Source organism: Pimephales promelas, chromosome 3, assembly GCF_988280905.1.
Source record: "Pimephales promelas chromosome 3, fPimPro1.hap1.1, whole genome shotgun sequence".
Classification (NCBI taxonomy): Eukaryota; Metazoa; Chordata; class Actinopteri; order Cypriniformes; family Leuciscidae; genus Pimephales; species Pimephales promelas.
In genome coordinates this window covers 21,412,477-21,424,589 of record NC_142771.1, presented here as the reverse complement: position 1 = coordinate 21,424,589, position 12,113 = coordinate 21,412,477, and the positions used below count along the sequence as shown (strand labels likewise).

The 12,113-nt window shown below is 37.4% G+C and overlaps 1 protein-coding gene across 2 annotated transcripts in view; it reads right to left on the bottom strand.

The window, feature by feature from the left end:
* grin2aa (glutamate receptor, ionotropic, N-methyl D-aspartate 2A, a) overlaps positions 1-12,113 on the bottom strand; it is a 145,422-nt gene that overhangs the window by 48,450 nt on the left and 84,859 nt on the right. For both annotated transcript variants that reach the window (XM_039686761.2, XM_089128480.1), the window contains one exon: positions 11,655-11,769. In XM_039686761.2, coding sequence (XP_039542695.2) covers positions 11,655-11,769 — 115 coding nt within the window. The remainder of the gene's footprint in view (positions 1-11,654; positions 11,770-12,113) is intronic.

The window sequence follows — 12,113 nt, the reverse complement described above, 5'->3', positions numbered from 1 at the left end:
GATTTTCCCATTGGCTTTTGGATTATCGCTAACAAACAAGCTCTGTGATCAACAAAAGTTTATGATTCTTGCACGTTTTGTCCATCAAGAAAATGATCACAGATGATCACAACTTTTATGAATTTTGAAGCCTAAATGCAGTCTCCAGAATTAAAAAGCTAAAAGTAGGCCATAAACAAACTGCACCGATCCCAAATTCAATCTTTCAATTTCAGTTTTTATCTAAAAACATTTTCCCAGAACATTTGAGTAGGAATAGTTTTTAAGAGCACAATTACAAGCATAATGAGGCTGTGACAGCGGATTGAGGTTTGGAATCTCCTCCACACCCTCTTTAGTCCCATTTAGCTACTTGTTAGCATCCGCCTTTTTCTAGATACATAACAGCTTAGAAAAATCACGAGTGTGGTTAAATTGTGTTTTATGTCATAGCATAAAATGTGAAAGTATCTTGAGCTTGTGCTCACCACAGATATTAATTCAGCCTTTTAACTAAAAAAAAACTAAAAAAAAAAAACATTAAAAAAAACAACAACAGCATTGACTTCAGGATGATGCTAAAATGCTAACTCACTTCCACGTTTTGATCTACAAGTGATGTCATACCTGACCCATTCTATTCTGAGCAACTATGGTTGAGTGGAAGTTGGGCTAATTTAGATGTTAAAAGATGTTTTTATTATTCATAGAGAAAAGGTGCCTAAATAAAAATGTAGTTAATGTTTCTCACAGCAATTATTCAAGGAACTATTAATTTTAGAATTATACAATACAATATTAAAATAACATATACTGTATACTTGCAATGTTGCTTGTGATGTTCCTCATTTGTAAGTCGCTGTAAAGTGTAAATGTAAGAGAACATAAAATGCTGTAAAATAACTGTAACAACATACTGTATCATAACATATTAACATATTATGACATAACATACTGTAAAATGACATGGTATAAAATAACAACATAATATAACAAACTGTAACAAATATATATATATATATATATATATATATATATATGTATATATTTATATATATATATACACACACACACACACACACACACACACACACACGTAGCTTATGGAGAACCGATGGTATACATTTAAAGAAAGGAGTGAAGTGAATGCTAAATTACCCCCCAAAAATATATATTCTATATTTTTTTTTTTAAATCTGGAGTAGTAGTCAAAGATGTACAGACGAAAGGACAATTACCACTGTACCAGGCCCAGCTTTATAATGTAAGGAGGGCCATAGGGCTCTCATGGGGCGAACAGGCCAACACTTAACCCCAGTTCACTCTAGGGCGACTGTCATTGAAAGGATACAATCTTCAGTGAAATGTTCAAAATGCCAGTCCCAGGATCTTTTTTTGTTTGTTTGTTTGTTTGTTTGTTTTCCTGTGTCCAGACTGAGAATGAGAATTTCTGCTATCAGGCCGAGCACAGCACCTCACTGTTGACCATGACAACATGCAGTGAGACTTGACCGTCCCATCAGTCAAACTTTGTTGATTTGATAGTGCGTAAAATTAGGCAGCAGACGAGCACATCATCAAGTGTATCTCCACAGCAGAACGCAGTGGCTATGAAGGGCAGAGCTGTGATTGTCAGTGTAGTGAGGGGTGGAGATGGAGAGGGGCACAGCTGTAAGTATGACGGACAGCGGAGGTGAAGAGAAGCACACCAGGCTTACTAAAGAGAATTACACCTTATCTCTGCTGGATGAGTCAAAGCCAGTGTAGGCAGCAGAAGCCCTGCTAAAGCTCCCAGCCTTGTCTGTCTTTGTATTTATCTGTTTGCTTCTCTTTCTTTCTTTCTTTCTTTCTGCACATTTGTTTCGTCGAATCAGTGTACAATAAGCAAAATAAAGTCAAACCACAATAGAGCAAAAAATAACTATCATTAACAAAATAAAATAGAAAAATATGAAATTAAATAAGATAAAGTAATATAACAGTGCAAAGCAAAAATAAGAAACGAATAATGAACAAATGTAGCAATTTGTAATGCAGTTGCATTAATGAGTTGCAAAAAGAGATTAAGTAAAGAAAGACTATATATGTCTTCCTTCTTTTCCTTTCTTTTTATGAGAGAGCTGTTGGAAGGTCAGACCCCAGCTATTGCCCAGGTGGTACAGTCATTTTCCACTGTGAGAAGGTGTTGAAAACATGGTAGTGAGATCCATTTCACACTGACATAGTTTACAACTGCCTTCCACAGATTCAGTTGCAAGAATATCCTGAGGGCATCCCACCACCACCTCTAACTTAGTGAGCAATGAACTCTCCTTTTTATTGTTACATGTGTGTGTGTGTATGTATGTGACAGAAAAAGACAGACAGTAAGAAATTCTGTTGACTATTACTTGAAGCAATTATGCCCCTCAGAGTCCCAAATCTTTCCTCCATCTAGCGGTCAATCCTCTGTCATGGAGAGATCACTCAGATAAATATCTTTCTCGGCTAAGGTCCCCACAGGTTCAGCGCCAGTTGACAGAGCTCGGCAGCTCTGTCAATAAATGAAATTCTGAGGGCAAACTGCAGCGAGCCACAGTCCAGCACATCTCGGGGATCAGATTTTGATTAACTCGAGGTTCAGATGATTTCCAAGTTCATTGGCTGCAGTAATATCTGCGCTTTGAGCCACTGGGATAAGCTTTGTTTGCTTCAGGTGTTGTAACAAACACTTTTCAAGTGGACACGGCAAATAAAGCAAACAACTAGATATTAGATGGTCGAAACGAGGTGAACAAAGTGAGCATGGAGCACTAGTCGTGTTAGATTCATGAAACAAAGCCAAGATTATAATGTCAATTATTTACTGACTTGTATGATTGACCTATGTATGATTCAGCAGCACTTTGCACATCACAGACTGTGTGTTTCATGATTCATACTGAGACTTGCACTGTTATGTTGGGCGTATGTGCCACACAAACACGCGCACAACACACTGCTGCCCTTGTAAGACCGGAGCGAGTGGCCATGTGGCCCCTGACTGTACCAGTCACTTCCAGGCATTGAAGAGGCCCATCAGCAGCCAAGATGCTCAGTTTTCATCTGTTTTAATTAGACAATCATGTTCTCCTCCTGGCTCTCCATTAGAGCACTTCTCTCCCACTTGGCGTCAAAACAGAAACACAGTGTAGTAGCTCAACCACCACCTCCCCCCCATGCTGGCCTCATCAAGCCTCGGGTTCTGGAGCCTTCTTCATCCCTCCTTCATCTCTAATAGGCATTCAGACCAGCCCTAAACACAGCAGCTGGAGCAGTGTCTTGCCAGCACTGCCTGTTTGGCTTGAATGCAGATCGATTGATGGTTTCGTGAGGCCGAGACTTTTTGTTTTGTCCATTCCATGTTACACTGCCCTAAGTAGACCACAACATTTACATCAAATGCAGCTTATATATATATATATATATATATATATATATATATATATATATATATATATATATATATATATATATATATATTTCCATTTTTTTTTTTTTTTTTTTTTTTTATTACTGGGGTACATTTTAGACATTTCCGTCTTAGGACTATCATGCTGAGAATAGTCACTGAACACATCAAAAGAAAACTAAACAATAGTTTGATATGAGCAGAGCACTGGTGATATTTACGTGTGATGGTTATATTGCTCCTGTATCTGGGCAAGGTACTGAGGGAATGTGCATCTCATCTGAAGGGTGTGTTGACGCATCTTTTTCAGCTGTCTCTTGACTTTAATGTTGTACCACAGGAAAGTACCATCATCCCATTACCAAAAAAAGGCTCATGCTAAGGTGCTTGAGGACTATAGACCAGTAGCTTTAACATCTGTGCTCTGCAAGTGCATGGAGAAGTGGTTTGTCAGCAACTCCCCCAGGCAATGACTGGTAAACTTGACCCTTTGCAATTTGCTTATAGAACTGGTCGCGGAGCTGCAAGATGCCACCCTCACTCAGCTGGACCGGGTTGTAAAGCATTTGGACTTGGCAAATTCATGTGTTAGGATTTTATTTATGGACTTTTCTTCTCCCTTTAATACTGTGAATATAAACACACTTCTGAGGCGTCTGGAGGAGCTACAGGTGTATACAACCTTGATTTTATGGATTAATAGTTTTTTACAGCACCACCCACAACCAGCTGGTAAATGGCAAAAAGTCAGAGAATGTGGTTTTAAGAATGTGGGGATGTGTTTTATCTATTTATACAAATGAGATAACCTGTAATATTGACAATTTGATGCTTGATGACATGAAAATATGTCATAGGGATGTGTGAAGGATACCCAATCACTGGACATTTATTTTAATTTTGTTAATTCTCTCACAGTCTGGATTGAGGAGAGTTCTTAGCACCTTAATATTAACAAAACCAAAGAAATGTGTTGTGGGGCTAATAATGCACGCACACTTTTTAAAGGGGAAATGAAGCATTCATGACTATAATCAACAATTATATAAAAAACATGACAAATGTAAACATATTAAAACAAAAGAAAAAAAACATTATATCTTTCGCCACCAGGGCATCACCATTGTGCAGTATTCTAACCTGTGACATCACGGGGTTGGTTGGCTTTAGTTTAAAGGCTCTGGTGAATAACCCGACATCAAACTGTCTACACCACGGTGTTTTGACCTCGAACAACTAACGTTTTGCACAGTCCTTAATAGCTACTGTAACAGCTGTAAGCATGAACTAGCGTTACACCTTTGTTACTTAATGGAGAGGAAGTTGAGCAGGTTGAATCTTTGAGCAGTCTTGAACAAAGACTGACACCCAGTTTTAGATTATTTATGGACTAAGCATTAAGCATTCGGAAAGTGTTTTTAAAAAGGCTTATCAAAATCTCGACTTTTTATAGTGGGAAGGACATTCTGATAGTTGTGTATAAATCACTCATTGAATCTAAATCACTTTCAACATTGTATCCTGGTACAACTCTCTTTCTAAATGCAAAAATAGAGTGTAACTCTGTCCGATCTTTACACTGTGGGAGTAATTGTGACAGATTTTTCCCATCCCCTATATAGATAATTTCACATACTTCCGTTTGGTTAACACAGTCTCATCCCAAAAAGTCATATAACTGACGTCTTGGGACGTTTTTTGACCATACGTCAATATCCGCCTTTTTAGGGCCCCCTTAAACGTCGGTAGATGGCGATCCCGGGCCGTCATACAACTGACGCTTTACCTTTAACGTCAGTTAGGTGACGGGTTAGGTTTAGGGTTAAGTTTAGGTCTGGGGTAGAGTTAGGATCCCATAACCTCATCTACCGACGTTTAAGGGGGCCCTAAAAAGGCGAATATTGACGTATGGTCAAAAGACGTCCCAAAACGTCAGTTATATGACGTCTTGGGATGAGACCGGGTTGGTTTGGTAGACAATATAAAGTACCTTTGGTTAAAAAGGCCAAGTATAAGAAGACTTTTATTCCAACTCCCATTGATATTTTAAATAGGAAATAAGTGGGGGGAAATGGTTGGGGTATTTATTGATTTTATCTTAAATTTCTGTTGTGTGGTTGTCTCTTGTATTATTTGTTGAGCCCTTGTCTACAAATTTCTACCCCTTTGGGGATAGACAATAAAGCTTTTTTTGATTGTTTTTTGATTATCTACTCTGAAATGTCAGTCACACTTGAAGCATTTCATCAAGACTTTGCATACTCTTCGTTAATGCATCCATTTTGGGATTTTTTTAATGAATGCACAAACAAAAAAGCTTGAGAAATAAGAAGCTCAGAGGTGACAGACATTCAAGATCAGCCGAAATAACGCTTGTGTTTGCCAAAGCTGAACTTGCAGACTAATCACAATCACATATATTTTGTGAATGAAAATGACTATAAAAATTGTGTTTTATACTTCTTTCATGGCAGCCTGCAAGGTTGTGATATCATTAATAAACATTGTTTTACACAGACACTGATTTTTACAGCCAAAACCTAACACTGTATTAAATCGTTTATATCTAACTGTAGTTCTGTAGTAACTGTAGTATGTAAATTCCTGTACCATTTTTACCATTAAGTGACATCTCAACTATTTGGTAGAGGTCGATATTTAAAAATTATGGAATGTGTTGAAAAAATAAATAAATAAATAAATAAACATTGAGTGTGGTTACTAGCGAAACAAGGAGATAAGAAATACAAACAAAAAAATTCCCATCACTTTTTTCTTGGTGCGGACTTCAAAGGGTTAAAATTAATCTGTCTGAATTTTGAACAACTCTGGTGAATCGGTTATATTTTCTCCCATAAACAAAACAATGTTTATAACAAAACAGTAATAACTATCAAAAATCAGCTTATTATAAAAAACTAGACAAAATGTGTTTACCTGAAATTTTTTCAATTTTCTGTCTTGACACCAAAACTTAAATGAACATGCACACCAACATGTTTCACGTGTTGAGCAAAATATAAAAACGATTTTGCATGAATCGTTCATGTCCCGATAAAGGAACATAGTTTAAGGCATTTACAGAACTATGCATTTTCGATGCAAGATCAATGTCATTCAGTATAGCTTTTGTGCTCAGTTACAGCCATTGGTGCAGCCATTGTGCAATATGCTTTATGACATGTTGCACACTAATGGCCACGTGTCGTCAGGGCAAGGTGTGAGATGTTGCTTTGGTTCAACAGGGCTGTAAATCTGTCCCATGCTTTTGTCTTTGCTCTGCCAGCACTTCACACTGATGAATAGGCTTTGTCAGATTATTATCAACATAGTGTGGTGTCAAACTGCATTACTCTACGGTTATGTGCCTCAGAGCTACACGTTTGACATGTAAACTCTGCGTGTTCTCCTAAAGGATTTTAAGAGTTCCCCTCAGTCTTGTACACAGACAGACCTGTGGTATCAGGGTCATGTCTTCAAGCTATTCACCTTTATGATTCTTTTCTTCCACCATGAAGCTATAGTGCAGCATTGTGAGCTGTATATTTTCAATCCATTGAGATGAAACCCAATTGAGAAGGTTCACTGATGAGTCAGTCTGCCGTCAGGTCGCCACATTTGTGTGGATATTTCCAACTATAGTAATTCTTGTAGTCCAATGTTTTCTGTCATCTGTTTCAAACTCTGTCCAAAGGTGAAAAATAATATGTGACAGCACACAGCTAGAGTGAAAACCAGTTCAACATTTTATCCGTTTTAATCAACATCAACAAGAGGCAACTTGACATGGAATTAATTAATATAATTACTTTCATGTGGATTTAATTTTGTACCATAGCAGCTTGATCTTTGGAGCTGTCAACTCCCTGATAAAAGCAGGGAGGAGAGCGTTACGTTTGTACATGGCCACAGGCGAGCGCAGAGTGCAAAGAGTCAAAGGCTATTTTTAGAGTGACTGAGGCCCAACAACTGGGCTGTCTGACATCGCAAAAGAGTCAGATCCCATGTAGAAATCAGGAGGGGATTTATTGATATTGTTAATATTTAATTATTTATTTTTTCCCCATGTAAAAATGTAAATACCATGATACACTACCGATCAAAAGATTCGGGTCAGTAAGATTTTATTTTAAATGCTTTTGAAAGAAGTCTCAACAAGGCTGCATTTATTTATAACAATAGAGTAACAACAGTAATATTGTGAAATGTTGGCAGTTTCAGTTCGCAGTTTTTCCTCTTTGTTGCCATCTCTGTTCAAAATTTGCAATTGCAATCATTCGCAGAAATATTAACTTTGCATTAAGTTGAGTTGTACTTCGACACAGCACAGTGTGGATGAACACAACGTTTGAGGAGAATGTAAGGCTGTCAGTCACCGCGCCGGTGTGGATACTGTCATTCAGAATCACAGATTATTCTTTTCGGAAGTATGACCAACATAAGAATTTTCACTGGAAAATGTCGTCTGAACTAGTAAGAAACATCCACTTTTGTTCTGGTTCTGACATTGCAGCAAATCGCGCTGATTAAATCTAACAATTGCTTATAAGTTATCATATCACGAAAAACCGTGCAAATGATACTTTGTTATCAAATTGTTAATGTTTACAATGTAAGCAAGCGTTGTAGTCATTACACTGACAACATGTAATGTCCTTCCAACATGTAATATGCATCCTTGATTTCGCATAGTCTGGTTGCAGTCTCTTTTTTTCTGTAGCCACATTTTACAACTAGCCGAGACTTTATGTGTACAGATGTGACGTAATGACGCAAAGACATGCTCGAATTACCTGCGGAAATCCACCAGTACCACTAGAAATCAAAAACATTATTACAAGCTTACCGTTTTGAATTTTCTCAAATACGTATTTTGGATCATTTTTAACCCAAATAAAGCTACGGACTAAAGCTTTTTTTAAAGCTTAAGAATTTAAACAAATTTTAAGATGTAGTTTATTCATATGATGACAAATCTGAATTTTCAGCATCATTACTCCAGGCTTCAGTGTCAGAAGATCCTTCAGACATCATTTTGATTGGCGGATTTTCTGGTAAAGAAACATTCATAAGCTATCGCTAAAGATTTTTGTCAATGTTGAAAATGCTTGTGCTGCTTAAAATGTGTAAATATCAATATTTTTTTTCTGAATTATTTGATGAAAAAAAAGTTCAATAGAACAGCATTTATTTGAAACTTCTGTACTGTCACTTTTGATCATTTTTACACATCCTTACATAATAGTATCATACCAAAGTACCATGGAATTTCTGACAACCACCTCACGGTACAATATGCATTGCAACCAAGCGGCAAAATTCTAATCTGAAAAATGAAGCCTATCCGGAAGTGTGAAAAACTGCAATACAGTACATCTAAAATCCGCTAGAGGGAGGTCCCAAAAGGGAGCAAATATCCCATGGTCCCATGGACTTTTATTGTATTTTTCGATAGGTTCCGAGTCCCTGACAACTGTGAAGGGGGTGAATTTTTTTCTAACTCGTTAGTTTAGATCGTATTTAGATATAAAATGTATGACAAATAAGGGAGGTTAACTTTGATTGACAGCTGATAACGGGCTACGCCGAGTGGAATTTGACGTCTCGGCCATGATCTGACACAACACATCGTACCACCTCTGTATCCTTTCTGAACATTTGTATTTTGTATTTGTCAAGATTTTTCAATATGGTGTCGCCCATACCCCCAATAAACAGCCTCAAAACTGTTCTTCAGAAAGTCTATGGGTGACGTCACAGACGTTTTGTCCATATTTTTTACAGTCTATGATTGCAACAGATGTCACGATTCATTGAGATACATCAAAATATCATAATTGGATCGAGAATCTGCAAGTGAGAGAAAGACTGAACGTGTGGGGGAGAGAGAGAGAGTTAATCTGCGGTATCAGTTTCAGTCTCTCTTGTGCAGTTTATTTCACTTTTGGCCAGTGCTGCATCTCACTGAATCAGCTTTGACCACGCTGAGAATCGTTGGTTTCAGAGTTTACGCTTATTTGGACGATTTACTTCATGATCTGAATTGTAGAAATTGATATGAATCATACGAGTTCAGCAGATATTTTCTACAAATTGTTCTCCACAAGTTTAAAGTGCTGTGAGTTACAATTACAAAAATGTATCGAGGACTAATTTAATCCTATTAAAATGATAATATATATTGTGGGTGTACATTTTTTTTGAAGGCACAACAGAATTTGATCTGTTGACAGATGGTAGATGTGTTCTGATAGATGTATTCTGCTTTAAAGCTGCTGTCCGTAACTTTTTTAAGTTAAAAATAATCCATAATTATTTAAAAAAAAAAAAAAAACATATTCATATTATGCCAGTGGTCAAAACTATCTGCTTTCCAAAGCTAGATTAAAAACAGTTAGCTTGAAATAATGATTTTAATTCCAGTGGTACTGGTGGGTTTTCGCGGGAAATTCGAGCATGTCTTTGCGTCAATACGTCAAAACACAAAGAAGGAGTTTCGGCTAGCCGGCTATACTGCGCGTGAGGAGATGTAAAGATGTATAAGCTTTTCTCACAGGCTCGCAGCACTTCACATAATTAAACTTATGGCATCCAGAAAGATCCAAACAACAATCATCAGTGTCAACTGGAGATTCAGTAGTTATAAAACCCAAAAGACTTCGTACTTCAGATTTAAGGTGTCTAGAGAAAGAGAAAGAAACCGTCTCATGCGAACACAAGGATTTAAACATCGGCAGGGCTTTTGAAAAGTGCGTTAACTCTGAGTTTTGAAGGGGTTCAAAACGGAAGAAGAGACAGCTTTTTTTCTGCTGAACAAGTAAGACATTTCAATAATTCAATCGTGTAACATTACGTTTTCTTAATTCACACAGTTATGGAGTTTCCTTTGTTTTGCCTTTCTCGTTTTGCTATTATGGAGAATATGAATTGTGAACTACACAGGTAACCATTAAACACATTAAATTTAACATGAACAATTTGAGAACAAAGTAGGCTATAATTTGCACAGTTGCTGTAAATCGCGTTGATTAAATCTAACGACGCTTATCATGTCGAATGCTTTTCCCCCTTAGTTGATCAGAACAAAAGTGGATGTTACTTACTTGTTCAGAAGACATTTTCCGGTGAATCTTCTTATGATGTTCAAACTTTCAAAAAGTAAATCTGTGATTGTGTATGACAGTATCCACACAGTGTGGTGATTGACAGCAGCACTCGCCTCAAAACACTGTGTTCTTCCGCGCTGTTTCATGCCAATTTACAACCACATAAAAATGAAAATTCCGCGAATAACTCCAATTGCAGATTTCGAACAGAGAGGAAAAGCTACGGACTGCAGCTTTAAACACTAATAATACTACAGTATAGTCCCAATGAGCTGACAGACATGGGATGCATTTTATTACAGATTTATGGAACTCCAAAAGCTCAATTGACAGTCAAAACAGCAAGAAAAAAAAATACCGAGCCACTGTGACGGAGCCAACAAGAATGCCTTACTAATCAGATGTATAATAAGGCTCTAACCACCCATGGGAGCTAATTTAATGTATTGTATCCTACTGTAATACAAACCCAATATCTTTTCTGCAAAACAACTGCCATTTAATGAGCAATAGCATGTAATATTAGGACAGACCACCAGTATGCGGCTTGCCCTCAAAATAACGCAATTTCTTTGGGATGTTTTTATATCAGTGATGATCTTCATGCTCTTCCAACAAAAGATCAAGAGGCCTAATCAGAGCAAATGTGCCCAAGTCTGTCTCTCAGTGCGAGCCTTATTCTGTCAATTAGACTCCCATTGATTGATTTGCAGAGCGAACTCGACAAATCAATTTCTCCTGTTGTTTTGCTTTTCCAATTATTCCTCCCGCACTGGTTTCATTGAACCACATTCTCTCCAAGAACAGACAAAAGAGGGAAAATGCTCATCCAAGATACCAGCACTAATGCAAATGTGTGTGTTTCCATACATGTTTGGTCTTGGATTGGATTACGGTCTAAAAGAAAAAAAAAAAAAAACGGCCCTAATTACACCTCGGAATTTGCAGACTCTGGCAGTGTGTGTCTGAGGTAATTACCGCACTGACACACTTTTACATCGTTCCAGGGTGTAATTAAGATGGCGAATTCATGGGTACTAATATTGTGTGAACAGTTGTTAATGACGCTTTGCTTGGAGGAGTTATAATGAAATTATAATGACGCAGTTAAGAAGGTCAGTTGTTTTCAGCAGCCTTACCTTTTCCCACTCTCTGTCTTTGTTCAACACGATCACCACCAGTTTGGGATACACCTGGTAACCGTCTTCGGTAAAGGACAAATCTCTGCCATCCCAGGTCACGTTCATCATGTACCTACAAGAAGCAGAGAACTCATCAGGTCCAGAAATAGAGCAGTCAGGTGACACGAATCTTATCTGCTGCAGTCGGTATAAAAATAACTTTTCATCCTAATGATGTTCGTCCTATACCTAAAAGATCAAAATAACATATGAAGGTCATTTTAAACATGCAAGAAGACAAAAAGAGGAATTAATGAGCCATCTGAAGACTAATGACTGACCTAAATCAGACGTCACATTAAGCGAAGATGAAAAATCTGCCCGAGTTATTATTAGTATCTAATGAAATCTACATGAATCCAACCATTCTTTCTTTTGTCCCCATTTTCAAAGAAATAGAAAGAGAGAGCGTGTAGA